Genomic DNA, 24251 nt, shown 5'->3' on the forward strand with positions numbered 1-24251 from the left:
TTCAATCAGGATACGTAAAATTATGGCAGAGCCACCGACAATACATCTTCTTTTCTTGGAATCTTCGATTGTTTATGAATTTCCCTCAAAAATATTCCCTCAAAAATCCTCATTTCTCGGAAACATTCGACAACAAGTTGCCCAACATGTTGTCGAATGTTGTCATGTGTATACAGGGCAAAATTTTCGATAACATCGCACCTGGACAACATGTTGGCCAACATGTTTCCCAAAATGTTGTCAGTGTGTACAGAGCTTTATGCTCGTGAACAAAAGTCACGCCAAGCCAATGCCAGCGTGAAGCACCGATGTACCCGTCGCCCCATGACCACCGCTGTGACTTACGCCAGAATAACAGTCTTTCCATACTTGTACACCTCAATGTTCAATAGGTCCCAGCATGTCACTTTGACCAAATTGCGGACATGATAGCTACTTTTTAATTGAAATATAGTCTAAAGATTTGGTAGAATCAAAGGATGTCTGGGTCGCTCAAGAAATCACAATTAACAGTCGACAACAATAACTCAATATACCTGTCTACTGATTCTAATGTGAGAAGGAAATAAACGTGAAATGAAAAGGTCGATATCTGTGCAATAAAATCAAAACTGGACTACAGGTCCCTAGTGTAAATTAGTCACAGGTCAGACACGTCAGAGCATTCTTCCTTTGGCAACAGAGTAACATTGGTGTAAACACGTACAAATTAACATATTAAACTTCAGCAAAGGTCTTAAATTCCATGTCGGGTCCTAAAAATTGCATGAGAGATGATAATTATTTGATATCATTTTAAACCAGAGAAGATTCTTATAAGGTTCTTATTCAAGAATATCTTAATCAGTTTCGTGTACTTGTATATGTACATTTGTTACAAGATTCTTGCTGATAATCTTCGTGTATCTAATGTAAATGCACGAAACTAAATAAGATCTTAACGAAGAATCGTGTCTGGATTTTCGACTTAGGATGACTTTAATATGACCCTGTAATTTCTCCAATCCACTTCAGTCCAAAAATCCACACCCTAATGGTGCAATAAATCATATAGAATGAAGCCAAGGATCCCTAAAACCGTAAAATATGACAAGTGCGAAAAATCGCCATCAAGAAAAATGCAAGTAAACAGCCATATCCATTTAAATTGATTTTGATCCGTAAATTCTCCTAGCTTTCTGACTGACTTCGCCTTGGCAGCTTCTTATGCGCTGGAAAGAATTGACCCAACACATAAATCTCAGCTAATAGCATCAAGTCCATGCTGCATATTGGTACAAAGATATCCGACCGCGAACGGCTACGAGAATGGCTTCATTGATGTAGCCGTGGCTCAAATTTCTTTGACAATTTTACGACCATGTTAACCAGATGGTAACGAGAAAAGAACGCTGCTAATAGCGCCTTGATGCTTTCAGTATCTTATCTAATTGAATGAATTACTAAGTATTTGCTGTGATATTCCTGTTTAATTAGGAACTACTGCGTTAGACAGAAAACTGTGAGGCACATGACGTTTTGATGATGCCTGCTTATCATAACTTCTGTATAAACAAGCTGTTAACTGTTGGATCATCGACAGACAACAATCTAGGATTCGTTCAATGTTTGCTGATATCAAAACTAGGAAGTCAGGGTCAATAACTTTTCAATGAATATCCATCGAATAAAAGTGAATGCTCCTCTAGTTGTTTAATTTTTGTAACCCTTAAAACGAAAAAGTAGGCCCATGTTACCTGAAACAACTACACTACAAATACCTCCATTTTCCTGTAGAATCCATCTAAAAACTGCTACAGGGTTTCTTGTCACTGCATTCCACTAAGAAATATATTGTAAACTTTCACAGATAAATCCCAGTCCCGAGTATCCCTCATCTCCTTCGGGGGAACCAGTGGAAATGCTGTCAAAACCAAGGGCACTAATCATGTGAACTGAACTGTCACAGCCTCAGCCATCAGCCGGGTAAGCTGACACCCTCGGGCTGACAACATGGTGGAAAATGACCAAACGCTCACTTTATCAATCCATAGCATTTAGCTGTTAATTGATACGGGACTCGATCTGTGGAAGACAATCCCTTCTGGCCAGTGGATTCGGCTATGGCCACTTGCTGGCCATAGCTACTGCCCGCTGACCATTGTCTCGGGCTGCAGCATCACCATAATCATCATCTGCCGATCGTGATGGACCACAGGATTTAGTGCATACAGAATAGGCAGATGCGCTTCGGCTAATCTAGGGCAATGAATACGGAAGCATTTTCTGAGCATCGGTAGTGTACCAGATATCACAATGCATCCCAAATCAAAGCTGGCAAGAAAAAACATGTTTTATTGAGAAATGAACAGCCCAATCTTATTAACCATTATGATATGTTATCGGTCGCAGTGAAGATTCTTAAAGTTTTTTTTTTCAAATTCATTTCTGATTTTGCTAAATTAGAAACGGAGATTTGTTTCAAACGTGTTTTCCAATGACCTTTATTCAAAGAATTTGGGTGAAAGGAAATGGACCAAGTATAGGTATGCCTCCGAGCTGGATTAATCATTCGAATCTTTTAGCCATGTGATATGAAGAAACGCTACTTCTCAAATAAGTTTGGAAGAATTTAAATGGACTTAGTGTTTGATCACTCAGGTTCCCACACACTCATCACCAAGCAAGCTTTGGTACAGGAAATGTGAGATTTGCCAAATCAAATGTTTTCCGTTAATTTATCAAGGTTTTGCTTGTTACTGACCAATACTGCTTGAGTGAATGAGATCCGAACCACAATGATATGGACACAAGGGGACAATAGCGACTACATTATGATATTTAATGGGTCAGTTGGGTCCGACCAGAGCGATTCAGGCCGCAGAACAATACCCTGATATGCAGCATCTTGATTGGACGTATGGGGGAGTGCCATTCATTAAGGATAAGTATGATGACCCACTGGTCAGTTGGCTAGAGCTTAGCAACTGCGGGAGGTGTGGACAACATCATCCTGTGATTGTGTTTTGGGATTATGATGTCCAGAGTCCACCCTCAGCTGCCCCAGGGTCACCTTTCCGTATGTCTGGGGTCAGGCTGGACAATGAGTGCCCTTAGATGTTTCGGGAAGTGAAATTGTTCCCACTGGAACGATTGCTTTGACTGAATTTCTTTACACCAAAGAGGTACATGTAGGAAAGCATTCTGAATGACCTCACAGAAAGATAATATATTCAATATGCCTAAAAACTAAAACAATATTTGCTTGTCTGCAAGGTTGCATTTATCTGATAGTTGTTGCAGCATAAACAGAAAGACTTCTGCAGCCAACAATATGATGCACACTTGGCTATTATAGGTAATTTATCCCACCTCGAAAACCTACACTAAACGATGGAATTTTTATTTGAGGGATGTATACAACTAAGAGCAGTTTTATTGAAGCAGGTTTTTTGAAGCAGGTTTATTGTCGAATAGGCAAAATTGCCCATTGGTTCTGTTCGAAAGATACAAGCTTCAATATTTCTAACTCTGCATTTTACGGCCATCGAACGACCACATCTGAATATCCAGTCATGATAGTAAGTCAGGGCATGGAGGTACAGTAGTATTCTCAGACCATGTCTGAAAAGTTAGAATAATAATGCTCAAGGCTTGTAGGGGAGAAGATGTGCCACAGAGGGGTTAGTTGAAGAGATGTAAGGGTCATGACATGAACAAGGAAGGGTACCAGCAAAGGACCATCCCTGCTAAAGCAAACATTAACCTGAGGGACAAAAAGAGTGGAAAATGGAAAAGGGGGAAAATCCATTTAGTTATCGGGTGGGTCTTATCAGGTCTTATCTTCTACTATATCACCGGTAGCATACTTGGACAATGATGGTAAATCCATAACCACAATAATCAATTTTCCTGTTGATATTACAGGGGCAATGGTTCATCGGGATGAGACCAACATTTTTAGGATGTCCAATTCGTCTCCGAAAAAAGGAGGTTTGCTGTCGAATAGGCAAATTTGCCCAATAGGGTCTGTTCGAAAGATGCAAGCTTCAATATTTCTGACACTCGTTCACTTTTTGTTACTACGTATTTGATGTCCGAGAGCAACAAGGTGCATACACTTGCCGAAATGAACTGATGAATTATCACGTTCTGGTGAGCTTGAAATGATTGTGGCTGTGCTGCTTTCTTAAGAATTCTGTCAGATTCCTGAAAGATTCTGCCACGATAGTCCTGATCTCGCCAGAATAGCTTTGTCCATCGAGAATGAAATTGTGGTCAAATAACTGAATTATCTCCCTAATCAAGGTTGACCATAAATCAGATCTCCTCATAATTTCCTCCTTCGGTGCCCTTTTTGATTGATACAGACCAAATTGGTGACCTGTGAAAGTGACCAAGCAAACAGGATGCTTCCCTTTCACCTTTCTGAAGGTGAGGGTTCGGTCATAATTGTTCGTAAGGCGTACTCTTCAAAAGGACCAGAAAAAGGGGTTGACAACTACGTTACAAATTAGATTTAATCAGCGTTATCTTTTCTTGCTATTCATTGCAGGGGACCACCTTGGGAGTGGTTGGTTTCATATAACTGTCTCGAACTTTCCCGAAGCCGGGAAGGTTTCCTTATAAATTGATTTTGTTATAAAAGCTGACCAACAGTAAATTGTGACGTGAGTGATGCCCAATTTCTGGAACATCAGCTTACAAAGTAGTTCCACATTGAACACACGTTTAGTTCGAAAGCTGTGTTGCATTAGTTTGACATTTGAATTACAGTGTTGGTGGAGATTGTGAAGAAGGGAAGCACTGTGCCTATACAGTCTCAAGGGACCACGACTCCACACATTTGTTTTGGTTGCAAAATAGTTTGACCCGCTTGTTGTGGATGAGTCCAATTCTTTCTTACAAGTGCCTAGCTTGGCCAGTGCAACAAATGAACAATGTATCCGGTAAATACAATGTACTATTAGCCTACTCTTATCTGCATTACACTCATAATGTACTGGATAATGCAACACACCTTCAATGTAATGGAGAGTGCATTACCAGTTGATGCATCTCTTATGATTAATGGCAAATATTTGACAGGAAGACACAGTTAAGAACTGACAGTTACAATACAAATTATATGAATGCTAACGACCATTTTACAAAATTTACTTCCTTGGTGACTTCTTGTTCTTGATATTATTGAATATTGAACAAGAGGTCATGACTTTGCTTGGGGGGATGTCCAGGGAGGAGGGGGCTGGGTGTCGAGTTCCCATGGGGCATTCAGTGATAGAGTGACAGTCAAGGGTCTTCCCTGTACTATCTTCCTGATAGCAGTGGTGTCGAATCTGACACAAATTTGTCTTACTACGTATCAAAGAGTTCAATCCTCACACTTTTTATGAAATAACCTGTGTCTGTGTAAATAGCGGGAGGCTGATATTTTGGGCTAGCAGAAACACAACAGAAGTAGTTCACTGGTCAAGGCACATAAATCATATATACGAAATGTTTGTGTTACTCGTAAATGTGTCCGATAGTTCCTATTTTCAATTTCGCGAAGTTCCTATTTCATAGAGCCTCCCAGTTGAAGGTTCAATGTTTTCAATAAAATCACACTATAATGATATCATTGACTAACACAGCTTAGTAATAAGGCAGGGAAATTACCACCAAAGACTACAGACTCCCTACCGTTCAAAAAATATATCAATTTGACTTGCTGCTAAATTTTAAAGGTCGTGGAAATTTTATTCCATTACCATGGTAACCGCTCAGATTTTTTCTCGTAATTTAACATCATATAATTTAAGCTGCATAGCTGCATAGAGAATTGATTAGCGTTGGCGTGGAGAGGACATTCACAGTCTGAGATGCTGGTCCTGTACGGCCAATACCAATTTTTGAGCTGGCTTCGCCTAATTTAATTTTCCAAACATGATCAACATTTAAGTGAATAATTTTGTCATACTTGGTGTTATGTGCTTTGTGTCGAGTGTTTAACACTCAGGTTTTTACAGTATCAACCTTAGAATATAAGAGTGTGTCATTCCGGAAAAGGGATATCGCCATGATTTTTTGGTTTGGTTGTAATTTGAGGTTTAGTCCATTGAGATTTCACAAGACGTGTAAGACGTAATCAACGTGTGTGTGTTTTTTCGTTTCCTTTTTTGGTATATTTCTTATCAATTATTATTTTTCCGGATAATTATGTTCTTTGTGGTGTGATGGATAGGTCGGAACATCTTAGCAATTGTTAGGCTTATGCCTTGTGGATTACTACATTGGATGACATATTCGCTGGTGTTCCTTGGGTGCTTCGGTCCTCGAGCCATGAGACCACATACACCACAAGCACGTGAGATATTCAAGTAAATTCATGTCCAAAGCTACCCTAAGGTAATTTCATAGCTGTGGTCATTCATGAACAACACTGGCAACATCAATGCTGCATAAAGTCAATCAAAATGTAGTCTTTGCAGTTGCAAAATTTATTCGGCATAAACTTATCCTAGGTTTATAGTAAAAACTATGAATAAGACAATACTTCGGCTGCACGTAACCTCAATACAAAGTTGCCACAAATTGTAAAACCAAGCTTATTACGGCAGCAAAAAAGTATGCAATGCCCTGTGATCTAGTAATTTGCTACGTTTTGTGCAAATTTATCAGCGAAGTGCTCTTTGTCCGTTAGAGCTATCAGAAATATATAATTCATACCATCCTCTTTATGCTTATATGTCCAGGCAATGTTTTAATATGGAGCACTGACCCGACCAGTCACTGCATCACATGACAAACTGTATAGAACAAAGAAATATAAAAGATGTACTTACGGGACGTTTTGTGGTCAGATTCCAGTTAAAGGCCTCCGCGGCCAGAATGCACTCGGACCTTATGATAGTATGTTTCATCAACAGACGATTTTGAAAAATCCGCTGAACCTCAAAAATGCCAAGAGCGTCTCATTCTCACTAGGGTCCCCGTGAAAAACTAGCCATTCAAAACAAAGTTCAGCTACAATAGGAGGTCATCGCATGGGTCAGCATGTCTTATTTTCTCATTCATACGCGGCATGATTCATAGAACGGCTGGGTCTATTGTTGATGGCATAAATGGTCACTCAACTCCCAAGACCAGCTCTCCGAATGCAGAATACGCTTTTGTGCCGAGCAAAAAAGCCATTCTTTGCTTGAGATGCGCTTTATTACTTCATATCATAACACCATCCATAACCGAGGGGGATTCAGGTGGCAGTTTAGATTCAAACTGCACTTCCTGAATAGCCACAACGGCAAAATTGTGCTTCTGTCAAACATTCTCAAAGCATCTCAATGCCTATCTTTATCATTTGAGTTCAAAACGAATTCACAACATAGTGAATTTCACTAGGAGAATGTAATAGAAAAGTTAGTTCCCAGGATTGACCATTGGAAAAAGCGTTATTTGGCCATTTGAGTGAGGGCACTTGATAGAACTGGGGGTATGTGGGACTACGTTTATAAGGTGGTCCAGGGGACAATTATAGCCAATTGGGAGTCATTGACATTTTTATTTGGCAGTTTTTAAAGTGTTGAAAAAGAGAGGTTTAAATTTATGTTTGAATTCAAGCTGGACACTTTTGAATTATATCAGGGGTAGGATTTTGATCTTTATAAGGATATTTTAACAAGTTCGTTTCGGCAAGGAAGAAGTTAAACTTATTGACATTCTGATAAATCGATAGCTTTAATCATGATGATATTGGCTTGGACATGCTTGTTTCGAATGGTCGGGGGTGGAGTGCCCGGGGAAGGCAAAGGCGGAATTTCCACAAACTTTGTCATTTACTTCCCGGTCAGCATTGTAGTTCGTAAAGTGTCTCGACGAGGCCGGATGACATGACCAGGAAAGTGATCATTAGGTCACTAAATCTAGACCTAGATCTGCAAAATATCTTGGCATCTTGAACTGTATTTCGGTTATCGTGGTTTTAAAAAGTCCGTGGGCTGAATTTATGATTGTCAACAAAAGTTCGTTGATATGAACTTAAGTAAATAACACGATGGTCATTCCCTGCTTCAACTAAGTAGACCAGTGACCTAAGACAACTTGTTCGGGCATTCTCTCAACAGTTTTGAGGGATTTTTTTCTTCAATATACGAATTTAGTTGTTGCTGATGAAAACCTGTGAATCCTTTGCTTGACATGCTTCAAGTTTTGTCGGCAGGCCTCTGTCTTAAGAAAAGGTCAGTACGGGATGAACATTTTGTATAATGTCCATGAAGGGTTTAACTGTGGAAAGGAGAAGAAATCCACAGGATTTACATAACTTTACGAATTCGCCCCTGCAAGCTTTCGTGATTTTGTTTACTTTCAGATCTTCAACAAAAATTTAAAATCAGCTCAAAATGTTGGTATTGATATCAATACTTTGAATCTTACGCGCCTTGGCACAAACGTTTAGGCCATGATCTACTTTGCCTGGTTCTAGTTCATGATGAAATGGATACCCGATTTGTATAGGGTACTTGAATCAGGGTCGTCTACCCATATACCGTGTTTACCCCCATGGTAATTCAGCTAATGAAAAGAAAATACATGAGGGACTCGCACTAGATCCACTTCTGAATTTGCATCCAACGCTCATGTTGTTCAAACTCGGGCTGAAGTGGGCAAGGTCAGCTTGTCTCAGGACTTGTGGGAATGCCATCAGGCCGCAAGAGCTTATTGGAATAGGCAAGGCCGATCATTTTTCTGGAGAATCAGGACCAGCCCCAACAAAAAAAGCAGGTCTCTAAGAAAATTCAAAATATTGATACAGGATACAAACAATTCGAACTGAGACTTCTTGTTGTGTAAGACAAATATATAAGTGCCTAGTCTTTCTGAATGGTGCTCAACATAACCGAGCCACTAGGGAACCTCTCTGAAGCCAGTATACAAATAGGAGTCTGACCACAAAGATCTCCAACTTTTGTTCGGCGGATCTCATTTGCGGTAAGTGAGGTGTAACCATGTCCAATAGTATAAGAATGTGCACAATAGGACACACAGCGTGGGAAGCATAACATCCTACTGATGCAGGTGCCCGGACGATACCGCCACGTGCCCGCCCTTTTCAGCTCATTCTTACCCTACTGACCCGGGCGCAGGATGCTTAAAAATTCAGTGACTATGGATTTTTTCGTGTCCTGTCGACAAGAGAAAAGCTTTGAACAAAAGGAAGCCTCAGTCGGTATCATCTGTTATGCAGTCTTGTCATCATTATCCGGAGCCTAGTGGACACCGGAATGGTGTTGCCAACCGGGATGGGGAGGAAGAAGGGTTGGTCAGAGTTCATGACGGGAGCCTTTGGCGTCATTTGAGACCCTGTGGAGTGTCTTTTTTTATTTGAGACCCTCACGTTTCATCGATAAGGTGACCATCCTTCAGAATTCCTTTACACTACAGGGTTATTGTGATGGACGCGGTAACTTAATTATACCTCCTCATCAGCAGAGCTCTGCAGGCCAGGTCATCTGCCTCTAGGTCACCTATTATGTATGTTGTTAATTTTTTTGTATTGGGCCGAATTCATAAACTGGTCAGAAATGGGAATGCTGCATCAAAAATATTAACGGTTTTTTAACCGATTTTTATTCTTAATATTTCCTATTATAAGTTGAGTTTAATGTTTTGAAACATTAACCGACACGATTGCGCTGACTTTGTGTCTTCTTCATTCTACCGAAACATATCAACATTCAAATGAAAAGTGACTTAAAAACCTGTTTTAAAGATAAACCCAACACTCTTCTTGTGTCTCAACGATATCCCCATCCACAGAGCTGGAACTAAATTTGGATGCTTGAAATAGTTTAAGGAACAGACAACATTGCATCACAACCGACCACGAACAGCAGCCATACAGAATATTTGGGTGTAATATGTTAAAAATAGCAAGGGCACCAATAAATTTAGTCATTGCCTTATCCTGAATAGAATTGTCTGTCTTTTATGTTGACGAGTCCAGCTGGGGTCAAATCTCATCATAATGGCTGCCGTCTCAAGACGGGATAATAGAGAACTTGAGAGGAAATAAACAATGAATACATGGAATAAAAGTTTGGGAAGCGTAGACAAGATGAAAGGTTACACGTTCTGGATGAGTGCCCCCAGAGGATACAAAAGAGGCGTTATCGTTGGGTATCTGACTTATGAGCGTTCGCATAACTTAGGATAATCTTTTGAGATCTTACGGGAGGGTTCAAAAGAGAGGGTTATTCAGGGAGGAAAATTGATTTTTTTTCTTGATGGCCCTGAGGGCATGACCATGAATGGGATCCATAATCTTTCGTGACTTCCAGGTTACCCCCTTGGAAAACTTCATGACCGTTATGGTGATTTTCAAAAGCAATTTAAAAAGCAATAGTGTGTCAGTTAACTTGACAGTTTGGGTAGTTGGATGGGAAGATACAGTTGAAAACATTTTCCACATCTTGCCGTCAATGGGAGGATGAAGCACAGCAGCATGATGCGCACGTAAATAGTTAGGGTTTCTAGTTTAAGGAGGATAAGCATAACGAAACACATTACTCCAGATTTTAGCCATAAAATTCTTTATCGTAGATGTTTCGCTAATCACTCTAGACCTTGCCCATGCTTTCAATCTCAAAAGCTAACTTCCCATTCCCATTACAAATATTGCTCATACCGGGTTGAGTGACTTTTTTTAGAGAAGCAGGCCCAATATAATTACTAGTATATGTATTTTGTTCAATATTTTACTACTAGTTAATATTAAACTTAGGACCAGGAAAGACGATTGACGATTATGTAATGAGGGCATTTTCTTGTAAACACAGAATCTTTAAAAAAATCGTAATTAGGGAAACACGAACAGTTGGGTGATGTTAAAAATATATTTTGTGAAGCTATTATATTACATGTCATGTCAGCCAATAACAAGAGACAATTTGTTTCGAACACTAACTTTCTTAGTAACTTTCAATAACATTCAATAGCTGTTGAATCAGAATAAACAGCAAAACGCTGGTTATTTTGCTAAACCAGAGAGAAAGAAAACCAAATAATTATTTATGATAATTGTATCGAAAATATTCACAAAAGGGCAGCAGTATAGCTGACTTGGCTTTCATAAAAAAAGAAACCTACCTACTATAATCTTCCTTGACATGTAAAGGAAAACATCATATTCAGTTTTTATTTGAAAACCAACCCAACTGGCGTTTCGCAGCAGCACGAAATACATCCATCATGTGACTCCGTTTAAGGACAATAACCCTCACCCAGGACTCATTTTTTACATCCAAGGGGCATTTTAACTGACGGTCGTCCATTGCTGATTGCCCGGGTATTGTCCCACGGCCCATTTCTAACCATTTTGTATGCAGAAAGACCATGTCCATTTTTTGCCCGTTCTCATTTAAGCAAAACATCTGCCTTTCAAAGCATGAATGGCCAGTTATTTGCATGAAAGAAGGCATTTCGTCCAATCCGGACACCCCTATTGTTAAACACGAATAGAAATATCGGCCAATGTATCCTTTATGTATTCGAGCTGCCGATATTTCGAAAATTGTATACTTTTTCGTAAAAATTCTCTTGTGTATGAGTGATTCAATATGTTCAATAGTACTGCACACATAAAGAATTTACTTTTCTTGGTCAAGCTGCGATGAACAAGTAAGGCCTACTTGAACGGCCACTTGTACCAGTCTACGCAATGACACAAGGGGTACTGAACCATACCGTAAAGAAATGGGGGGACTACGGGCTGTTGAGGACATGCCCGATATGAAAAAGTTCTTGTGCAACAAGTATCGTAAAAAGTTATTGAAAAAAAAATACAGTCAGTGTATGTTTAGAAGCCTGTCAGCGATTATGGTATTGGTTTAAACATGTCAAATCTTTTTAATCTCAAGTTTATTTTGGCAATTATTGACCACATCTTTTCCAAAAGATCTTCAAACCATTGAAAGTTGACAAGCACCCCCCCTTCACACTCTCACACCAACACACAGCGCCTATTCCCCAACACATCAAATAATGCTTTTGGCCATTTATTGGTCATCATTTTAATAACTTTCCGTTCAGAAATGTTTTTGGCCTTGCTCATCCCGCTGATACACAGGAGACACTGCCTCGAGCGAGGATGCAGCCTCTGTAACTCTCCATGCCTCCCGGCTTGATACTTTCCCACCACTTGGCAAATAATCTCCATCCAGTGACCTTCGAATGACCAAAATTTCACCAGGTCCCCCCTGAGGACAGTTTTCATCAATAGTTCATTTGTTTACTTGACAAATATTTCACCTGTGAGCTGACCATGTATTCAACCTCAACCTTTCAGTCATGGCCGATTGTGGGGTGAATAACGAAGAAAATCGCCATATATAGATTAATAAATCTCGCGCTAGTTTATCTGTCTGGACAGACAAATCACTGGCACACTGGTCATTCCTTTCATTAAGCTCGAGTAATATCAGATTGACGGGACTAGCCTCCGAGGACATCCCGTAATTGCCATGCTGTTACTTTTTGATAAGCACACATTTTTAACGACAAACGATAATATTTGCAGTACGAGATATCTCTAATGGCAATCACGGCGGACAATGGCAGATTTTTTTCCAGCAGGCATTATTTACTGTTCAGTTCAGAATGGGATTAGTGGTCAGCAAAGGAAGATGCTTCCGTATCAATTGCATACCACAAAAGCATTACGCAGTGATGCATTTTTTAGGAATTGATATTTAGCCTTTTGTCACCAGGGGCTGAAGGGGATAACTTTATTCCAAGATTGACCAGGATAATTATTTGCTGCAGCTAATATTTGATCAAAAGCACGGTCACAGAATGTGATGTTTTTGGCAAGCAAATAAACTTTGGGCAATTTTTCGTTATCTCATCATGGTCACAATGTTTCCATGGAAGATGTGCCTTTTTAACATTCTGCACTGTATACACATGATTGCGGTTAAATTTTAGGATATCGTTCATGTTTTCAAATCCATCCTGATGTGTAATATAATTCAAGACATTTGTAACATTAGAAGGAATATTATCCAAATGGACATCTCGACTACAATGCTAGTTTTGTGCCTTGTTCATTCATATTTGCTTGTGAAGGGATACTCAATGTCTGAACATACAATAAGCGGCACTAACTGCCGACCGAGTGCGAGTAGCCAGACTCCATGAGCCATGGTCATCAGAGTGGGGGCGCCTGCGGGCAGCAATGAAAAGGATGGTTTAAATGCTTTACAGTTACCCCAACATTTGCCCTATTGAATCATCAAAGGGAATAAGATGCAACTATATTTAGACTGATGAAATGCCGTGGAAATGGGTTTTTGACAACTGAACTGATCCAGAATTGTTGCAATTGTCACATTTGTGATCCAACACAATATCTGCATGGGCGATTATGACAAAGCCAGCTGGATGGCCAAACATGACCCAATGCTGACAGACTGGTTATTAAATTATTCATTAAAAACAACAAGCATATTTCCTTTCACTGTCATATCATTCAGCTTGGTTGGGTCAGTGATTTTTGTCCAAGTCATTACTCACATTGACCCTTAAAGTTGAGAGCTTACTTCTGCCATTTGAAATAAGCATTAAACAAAATGTTCAATGACAATGCAGCTTAAAGCTTTTCAGTTGGCCTTGGTTTATGTTTGGATGACATATGCCTATTTGTTGATGTATTAGAACAAACGTTCAACTTGATTATTTGGCACTTACCTCTAAGGCCGACAAAAGTAATCTTTAGTAACCAAATTATTTTAAGTGTTTTGCTATTCAAAGCGCACAGTGACTTTGAGGAAGGAGCTATCCGTAATCAAGAAATCTTGATAAGGCCAGCATGGCCTCAAGCAAGATGGGTCAGAGATGCTTTTGTGCGAGCCAAGCTGGTCAGCAAATCAACAGTTTGCAATTTCGTGCAAGTCTAAATAAATCATTCCCACCTTTCTATCGATTATCTGAAAAGTTACCAGTGGAGAAGGACAACAGACCAATGAATACATCAAGCATTGAATGGACAAAGTGGTGTCTGCGGCCAGACATAGGCCTGTAGTACATGGCATTCATGATACGGTCTGATAAAAAGCACTGGCCTTTCAAAATAAGTGCAGACCTAACAGTCCCATGCAATATTAGATATCGCCATAACTAATAACAAGTATAAATACTGACTGGGGCCAGAGTTCAGAATGTGCTCTGACAGTGCTGTGAAAGAAAAAACGGCCAACTCAAAGAAGACTCCTAGAAAATGGGTCATGATTTTTATAAGTCACCCTGGGTCAGTATATGTCCTTGCTGGTTTGAGACCGAGCCAATTTCTATGAGAATGCACGCCAAAAGAATAAGAATGGCTAAAGGAAGCAGACAAATTTGATTCATTGGTTTAGGGTTATCTACATCTTTAAGTAGGATTACGACAGTAATTTCAATAAACCACTCTGGTCTGATGATCTGATCTCTCGTGGCTGATAACGATGCCATTCACAACATCTTTTTCGCACATACATTCATAACGTAAGTCAGTATTATCATATGTGTTATATTATGTGGTGCTCGATGGGGAAAGGTTGCTGCTTCGATTTCTGAACGTCTGTATTTTGTAGTCCACTGTATAAGAGAGCCAGGTAACTGCATATATTATCTTGCATCATTTAGTTTAAACAATAAGAATAAGGACAATACGAACAAGGTGATGAGAAGGATAATGCATAACCATATTTGAGAAAATTCATCTTGGACATTGTCTTGGTTAACTTTATGTTAATTCACTACCAATGTCCTAAACGGAGGCAAGTCTGTATATTTCAACAGGTATAATTAGATAAAATGATGGAGGAAACTGTGTTGACCTCATGGTCATGTTGTTGAACTAGTTTACATGAAATTGGAGCCAACTGGCCTCATCAGGACAAGATCTGACCCAGAAATGATTGCCTTGTGGCCAGGAGGTCACCTCTCAAGCCCTAAAACAGATTGTGGCATTATGAATTGCATTCAGTTTCACGTCTGAAAAAAATGAGTGCCAAGTTCTTCTGTTAGGTCACTGGGACAATCACTTGCAGAAGGCTCTTAAACTCCATGTCGAGTGCAGAATATTTTGTGAAAAAACACTGGCCAACTTGTGGCTAAATATCTTGACATGCAAAGCGAGTAGTCACCATGGCCTGGGAAAAGTCCGCCAGATCAAGCACCTTTCTGTTATTGGTCATTGTGCCAATTACTTGTTCAGTGTACACAGCCGTTACAGCTTAATACAGGAGGAATAAGGTCAGATATTTCACCACGGTTTTTATGGTTAGATTCTGGTACAATGTGGCCAGTTGTATTGAAAAAGTCAGTCTGTGATATTGACAATAATGTTATTCTAGCAATAAATCATAATGTTGTGACTGGAATGACTGATGGTAGTCAGTTTTTACGCTTCAGGAGTAAATTTGGAGGAAAATGTGATGAAAATCAACCTTCTTAGTAGTACGCTCAAATACATACTTCGACCCAAGTTGGTTTATTTAATATGTACCAAACTTACAATGTGCCATATGATGTCTTGATGGGATAGTGAAAGACATCAAATGCCGAGTTATTAGGCCAACTATTCACAAGAGCGTGCAAATTAGCTTGAAGCCATTGATGAACATGTTTACAATGTTATGATTAAAAAGTGTTGACCAACTTCTATTAAATGATACATTTACAGAACCACCCCCTTTGCAGGACTGCAGTACTTGGACCGGCATTATCTAGAGTACGGAAACGACTAACTGAAACTTGTGCCGACTGGTCACTCACACCTTTGAATTGTATGATATATGACGTTGTAAAAAGAGGTGTTAATTGGTTGATAGACTATCCTTAGCAACTTTTTCTGGTAGAATCATACACCTGAGTAAAAGTTTAGTAAAAAATCCCCCCCCCCCCCCAAGTATTACTGTCCGATAAGCAGTTGAAATATCCCTGCAATTGAAATCACCGGATGATTCACCGTACAGATTTTCTCTAGATTGCAATGGGTTTACTGTTTAACTAAAGGACATGAAAAAGAACACATGGATTGTCCTTCCCAATACAATGACCAGCAGTAATCATGGTAATATGGGTCAACCTGTCTAAGCAAATCTATATCTCTCTGTGTTACAGCCATTGACCACATGACCAGGTTCTTTACAAATAAATCTTGGAGATAGTTCACAGATATACAACAGTTTTGTATGCACCATGAAAATCAACTGGCATAATAACATTGAAAACATTAGTGATGATGTAGAAACCTTTATGACTATATCGGTCAGTTCAGACCACAGAATTGCGCCCATTACTGGCTGTTAATGCACAATTTCCACTTTGCATGAGCTCTTCACTAAAATATATAGCATAATCGAGTGATAGGTATGGACCTATCTGCCATGCATAAAAAGGATATCTATATATATATGCTTGATTGGTATGACGGTAAAGCGCCTGGACCAGCAGATGGTCACTTAATATGCAGCCCAGAAAAACACTCACTAAACATTTGAATATAACTTTTATTATGCGTATGTGTATGGTTATTGAACAACTTGCCTTGCAGAGTTTACAGACTTAAAGGAGGGATACAACTTTGCGTAGGCCCAATTACTTATGCCTGACTATATTGTGGAACCACAAACTACTATTTACTTTCGTCGATCTTCGTCATCAATCCACACTGCTAAACTGATGACTTTAGCTAAATTGCCCAGTTTAACAGTTTTAGTAACTGTAAGTTAGGCTACATCCAATATTGGTTTCTTCTCAGATCTCACAGTCGTATCATTCATGCAATGTTTTGTAGTTTAAGCCCACAATGGTGGCGTTTCTTTTCTGTCATAACCACAGGTGAGTTCACCATCGAACACTGTCTCTTTGACAATGGTACATCAAAAGTAGGACAAAGGTTCTCTGCTATCTGATTTATATAAAAGAAAGGATTCTGAAGTCATTAGGTGGAAGTTTGTTGAGTGGACCACTTCAAAGGTTGGCTGAAATGAAGGAAGTAGGATTGAGAAGAAAAGCTGATATAGGGACCAAAGAACGGTAAAACAATAAGTTAGCTACCACCTTTTGACTACTTCAGTGCAGTGTCTTTCGAATATCGTGTTAGTTAGTTGCAAGCAAGCTCGATGATTGTTATGAATAATGCCATTTGTAACTAAATGAGCGCTGGCCATGTCATGTGGATTTCAATTTGAACAGCTGGCAAGGTGACAAAATTTACATAAGACCAAGTCAGACCTATCTCACATAGGCCTGTCTGGTTTTATGAAACGACCACCTGGTCCTTAACTTTCAGCCGGTACCCTCGATACAAACCTGAAAGTGTATGCCTGCGAATACAGCCCATGGCACCAAGAGCTTTGCACCAACCCGACCACTGTATTGGGAATATGTATTCCCAATACTTATACAGTGGTCCACGATCAAAGGCCTACCCTATTGAATTTGGCCAGTATGAGTATCATCTGGCTACGAGTGCAAGGACTAGGCAGTTCTTTGCTCTTGCCCATAACATGCAGCATGTAAAACAATATTGATGATGTGGTTGCACAGGGGATAGATTTGCACCAAACTTAAGTGCCAGCAAGTGGGGGTTTTCAAGGGCTATTGACCAATAAAGCGATGCTGTGTACGGCCAAAAATGTCCAAATTTGTCTCAAGTGATATATGACATAATTGTGGACTGCTGGGGTCAGAGCGCTGAGTGTCCCGCCACAAAATAATGCAATGTTAACCTGTCCGTTTAAGCGTATAGTAAATATTAGGGTTGACATCAGATGCCTTTGAAATAGGTAAAAAATGTCATTTGAAATGAATATTAGGGTATATATGTGGTATATGGTTGTAAATGGGGCGAGGTCAAAACGGAAGGAAATACTGAAGAAGCATTAGCATGCCTACACGAAGAGAAACTTGAGTTCCCTTCTTGGTAGGGCCTATTTTTTGTCTGAAATTATTTCCACACTATAATTATTGAAAATGTAAAAGCGTTTTGATATTTCCATACCTTGCTAAGTTAGTCCAGACCTCTTCATTAATGATGCTGTTCAAAAACTGAATTGTTAATCTCGACCTTCCTTCAATACATATGACAATAGAATACACATTTGTCAACAAAGCTATCAGAAATTGACATTATTAATTGACACATATTATTCAATATAAGCCACTTAAAAGGTCATTGACCCAAAATCTGGCCGAGCCAAATTCAAGAAAAGGGAACTTCACTAACTTGATTCATCTGACCACACTTTACCAAATACTGTGTTCTTGAAAAATATCTTAATTACGAACAATGTTGCATATTATCACGATCGCCAGTGCCTGATACAAAATTACAAATCACAGGCCAGTCGAGAAAAACCATCTGGCCTAATTGTTAGCCTAACCTATATACTAATATATTGTTTCTAAATTCGATGTTTGTCATCGTTAAATACCGCTATATTCTTGAGATGATGGACATCCCATTAGGGCTACTTAGATACATTAACCCTGCCTGGAATGAGCCCACAGGGGCGATGAAATCTAAGATAGTGACATAGCTGTTTATGTAATGCATTCTAACTTTGCAAGTTCTGAAATACAAGTGAGCATACAACCTTTCAATGCAAGTAAGCTTCAAAGACTACAAACTCACACAAGTGTTTATATAACATGAAATAAAATTGAACGACAAAAAAATGTTTGAAAAATGCATTCTTTGGTTTTGTACAACTGAAATTTGTAGTTGCTTATATTTCTTCTTAAAGTTTGGTCAATCCTACAATGACATCCGATTTCATTGATGGTTCTGTCAAAGGCGTATAGACCAGTTAAAAAGCTCCAATAGAACTGTTCAGATAAAAACAAAATTATTGATTAAACTTCCAATTCAATTTTCACGTTCTAAAAGTTAGGCTGGCGTAAATTTGCTAATCTTTTTCAATTGTGGATATTTCATTAATGTATTAAACAATTAAATTTGAAAATCAGGGAAACAGAATTGAAATAGATAATTCAGTGCCTTATCTATAGGAAGAATCGACCAAGCTGTCTTTCTTTTGTGTGAATGAATGATTTTTTACAGTGTTATTTAGAATGGCCAATAATATTGGACTGTGTAACGAGCTTGATACATCTGAAGTGTATGTAGCCTGAAGCTCTTTAGGGTCTGAATTGCTTTTTCAAATCTAATGCACAGAATTGAAAGACCAAGTGTGTTTAAATATTGACTGTATCGGAGCCATTGATACTACTAACACATCTGCGATTTTTTTCGATATGATAGCGAGGAACAAATAGCATTGGAAGTTGAAAAGGTTGGGTTTGAAAGAAAGATGAGAACGAAAGTGAAGTGATACTTTGAGCAAAATGATGGAAGAAATAAGGACTATATCACTAGAGATCAATGCATCATTTGCTTTTTTGATAAAACAACAATGTAATATCCTTAGAGATATGCATTATTCCCAAATGTACTCCTAAATAAATAATACCAACCCAATGTTTTCCTCAACTTTGACACAGGTCAAAAACTTCTGGTTGCTAGCTTGCCCAAGTCATGTGCAATATGAGATCAATGTAAATCCAAGTTCATTTTTTATATTCCTCAAATACTTATCAAAACAGAACGACCAGTGCGATATGATTTCATGTTTTTACAGCCGTACATCTAAGTAACCTCTCCTATTCTAATAAAAAAAAAGAAAATTCAAGAGGAGAGTTTTCGCCCACGGCTACGAAGGCTGTAGAAATAAGATCGCTGGATGGACGTTCTCGACAGGAACTTATTTTTTTCTTAATTTTCCTCTCAAAGTATTCTCACACTCATTAGGGCTTTTGATGTCACTGATGTTGTAAGCGCGAATCTCAATATCCTTAGGTACAGCCATTGTATCGTCGTTCCCTGTGAACAATTAAACGTTGGTCGACCTAATCCCAGCAAGGGTCCTTTTTACCGATGGATATCGCACATCCAGAGAAGGTGGCAGGGGTCCAATCAAGGGGTAAAGGATCTATTCTAAGCTTTTGTCATTTTTCAAGTAAGACCTTCGTCACCATGAGATTTCGCAGTTCACTGCGGCCATTTTAAATACAAGTACATTGTTTATTGTAGTGCGGTGCGTAACCGGTCATCCAGTGGACATTCCCCATGAGCGGGCTCGGGATATTGGGTTATCACATCGTTGATTAAATGAAGGTATAGGAAATAATTTAGGAAAGAATAGACAACGAGTACGGATGTAAATTGCTAACAAGTTTGCTGATGTGTGCAGTAATAGACTTTGTTTTGAGTTTGAATAAAGCCTATTTTGTGGGCATGTGAATTATCATGGAATCTCGTACTTCTAATGAGAATAAACCCATGTGCCGATTTTCACGATTACCATAGAAAGACTGGCTCCACTTGTCTTCCTCAAACTATAGATAATCGTCAGACTCATGTATGGTAGGTCATACTTTTGACATCTTCTATGACAAGTTCAAAGCATCAAACAAACATTGTATTATACTGCATAACTAGTTCAAAGGAAAATAGAGAACATAAACATGAATGACCATTGTCAAGTTAAAGTATTAAATAGATAACAATAAGTTAAAGTAATAGAAAACAATGACCATCGTCAAGTTAGGACTGCCTAACTAGTACTCCTTCGAGAACATGATTCGAGCCCAAGAATAGAAGGATCATTTTCAAGTCATGATACATTTCATAAAAACAAAGTGTAAATGAGTAACTAAGATATTTATATACATTCGGTAAAGCCTTCACCTTTAATGCACTCATTGATACTCTATTAGAAACCCATTTGAAAAATATCGATCACAAACTTTCTAAACTAGCTTGTCTGATCTGAGATATCTTGAACAGTGATAAATTTCGATCAAAACTATGTGTAGTACTATGTTGTCTAATAAAACAGCCGTAATGGACGTTTTACCATTTGAGATCTGGCATGTGCAAATTTAGCTGGGGAAACGCCAGTAGCTATGGGGGAATTCGACGGGTTCGGCTATTCCGACCACATACAAATCCACAGAAATTATTCTGGCATATCTTTTTTTATCATTGAAGAGTTGCTGGATATAAAGATGAAACAATCCAATTTTGTCCAATTTAAACCATGGGAGACAAATTCAACACTTGTTACCAAAGCCAGTTTTTTTTCATTTTAACGAAGTTATCATCCAACATCACATGAACAATGTTTGAAATTTGTGACAGCTCAAGATTGTGCCCATGAGGTCTAATTGCACCTGATCAATGAGAATTTATTATCAAACTATTTTGTAGTAGGCTTGAAATACAAATGCGTCCAGTTGCCTTTTATCACATGATATCATAGAATTTTAAGCAATGAAATATCAATTTGACCCAATGTCTTATTGCAGCAGCAAAAATATTAAGGACGAATGGGTTATAACATACCTATACCTAGACGATTATGTAACAGATGGTCAAATCTATAACAATACTTACTTGAAATTACTTGGCTAAAGGGGTCCTTTAATAAATCCACCTTGATAGCACAGAGGGAAAATAACCCAAAGATTTTAAGGTTGAAACAGAACAGAACAAAATAGTTTCAATGGCCAACTATCAAGATTATGTAACACTCATATTAAATTCTCTCAATTCTTGTTCTACTTAAAAATAGAGCAAATAAGCTCTTTTTTTCAAACTGCATGCAAGAATCATTCACTAAAACATAGAAGGATCATATATACTCCTTAATCTTGTCAGGTACCAGCGTTTAAATGTTGCAAGGGACTGACCTAAAACCAGTTTGAAAGGACACCTCTCCAGATTATGTAACACTTTGATATTGTCCATGGGAGTGAGCACACTATCCAAACTTGTATTTTTATTGAATGTTGCATACATGTAACTTTATGGTCCTTGATTACTGTTCTTATAGGTTGCATGCCATGGGGCCACGTTTCTTAACATCGGCCCAAAACATCGTCAGCAAACCCTACAACTTCCCATGTTTGTTCAATTGATTTTCCAATTCTACTATAACGTAAGAAATTACAGGCAATGTGCAGCTCTATTAATTCCAAAAAGTCTACATTTCAATCAGCAACTATCCAAAAATACCCCAAACTGAAAGTTCAACCCATCCGACGAAACCCAAGTTGATGCGCTGTTCTGGCGTAATCGCCACGCAACAAGCGCACATCCCACACGATGCCGCATTGCTCGATGCTTATCAAAATTATGCTGCAGCCTTGCAAAAATGACATGAGCTGATATGGGATCAACAGGCACACTGCTGAAGTTTTAATCCAGAGAAATCAGTGAAAAATTACACAGAAAATATGAAAGAAAGTCAGTACAATTTGCCCTTATGTTGTCTCAACTGAGATTGTAATCATTTAAAGTTCATCAAAATTGAAGAAGTTCAAACAATCAACTTTACACTTCAAAAGTTCGATTCGCTAAAACATTGACCAATATGGGTTTAGATAACCCAAATTAAAAACATTTTGACCAGGGTCATAAGTGACATAACCCCACTCCCAAAAATGATGACAATTTTTTGGTGACCTACTCCAATGACCCGGCGTTTTTTTAATGAACAAAGCGCGCAACACCACTATCACTGGCCATGAAATGTTGAAGATCAGTGACCAATGATGCAAAATTGAAAAAATCCAGAGAAATAAGAAAGGACAGCACGTAAGAGTAATCCAGTGTCATGATTACGTAATATCCACTTACCTGTGTCGAATTTCTTCCGTTGCTGAGGTTTCTCCTGCTTTCTCCGTGACATTTTCGCGGAGTACCATTAAACACTGTCCGCTCGCGTTTACATTGGACAAAGAACAACAAGCAATATGGCGGCCGCAATGGCATGCCGGGAAATGACGAGAGCACCTGCTGTATTCATATTCATCCCCGTCTGACTATGCCGTTCAATCTTCCCAAAGGTCAGTTGCCCAGGACCAAAAAATCGCAAACTTGTCAAACTTGCACAACACTCCAATGGGACAACCTTTCCGTGCGAAACGACACTGCGTTATGATGTATGAAAAGTGCGCTGGGCATCGACCAACACACACGTTAGGGTAACTCACGCCCACTTTTGACGTTAAGTAGTTCTAGAGAGATGATGGACTGTTATTGAATATTCACAAGTTTGTCATCCGAGTGACCATCTATGTACAGAATAAACTGGTCTGACTCCTCATGGGGCGTTGTACGTCAGGAATAGTATCAATGTCCATCTCTCAATATCACAGCCCAGCGGACAGTGTGAGAGCCCGTTGGCATTCTGATCTAGACGTTATTATATATCAACAGCAGTGGGTCCTTTATTGATTCCAACCATAGTGTATTATACTCCGGCCACGACTGACCTAGCATTCTTTATCAACTAGATGCCACCCGAATTATTCTAAAGACACGCACGCAGCTGCAGCGATAAAAAACGCAATGGGATTTCTCAGCTGCAGCCGGTTATCAGACAGGTCGCGCAGAGCAGGCTTAGCCAAAGGTATTGTCCAGTAAACATGCACCGAGATCACAGATTGTCATTCGGGCTCAACCTCTACATATTCAATAAGATGACCAGTACAAATATAACTCTGAAAACAGGCCAAATAAATAATGAGAATGGAATAAAAATGGCTTTTTCTCGCTTTTTCATCAGCGCCGCCTTGTCGAAGATTCTGCTACTACTTTTCATATTATGATCTTCTTTGAGCTGCAGCATGTCCATGTCAATTATACGGTGTTGTTCGTCTGTCCTTAAAAAGTATATTCGGTCTCGACATAGATGGTGAGGGGAGAGGCTTTACGACTGACGAAGAACAAATATGCATGCTGTATGTCGAGTTAACCCGCCGTGTGAATGGTTGGTGAGACATGGTGTTACAGAAACACATCGAATAGAATGTACGATAACTTTATATGCGGACAAACTTCCTCTTTATGACCATTTTAGGCCGCTGTAAAATACCTTTGGGCAGGATTCTATCCGCATCACATAACCCAAATAATTGGCTAGTCGGAGGGGCCTGCGAAAATTAGGTTTAGGGTCGAGCTGTTCTCTCCAGTACTATGATTGAATCGTGCTAATTTCGAAATACTTGCAACATGAAAAAAATTAGCACTTTCGTCGAGAAACTTCGCTTGCGTAGCCAGGATCTTCAGTTTCATAGATGTGGTCGTTTTCGAAAATAACAGGGGCCACTGCCCCTCCCCCCCCCCCCCCCCCCCACCCGCTAAATCTATGGATTTGTGTCTTAATGCCGACAGTGGC

At 39.1% G+C, this 24251-nt stretch overlaps 1 protein-coding gene across 1 annotated transcript in view; it reads right to left on the reverse strand.

Moving 5' to 3' along the window:
- The window catches only part of LOC135484225 (B-cell lymphoma/leukemia 11A-like), a 108781-nt gene extending 85747 nt beyond the window's left edge, over positions 1 to 23034 (reverse strand). Inside the window, exon 1 of the mRNA XM_064765502.1 lies at positions 22709 to 23034. Within this exon, the coding sequence (XP_064621572.1) occupies positions 22709 to 22760 (52 nt within the window). The 5' untranslated portion in view covers positions 22761 to 23034. The remainder of the gene's footprint in view (positions 1 to 22708) is intronic.
- Positions 23035 to 24251: the final 1217 nt, after the last annotated feature.

Source organism: Lineus longissimus, chromosome 3 (genome assembly GCF_910592395.1).
Source record: "Lineus longissimus chromosome 3, tnLinLong1.2, whole genome shotgun sequence".
Classification (NCBI taxonomy): Eukaryota; Metazoa; Nemertea; class Pilidiophora; order Heteronemertea; family Lineidae; genus Lineus; species Lineus longissimus.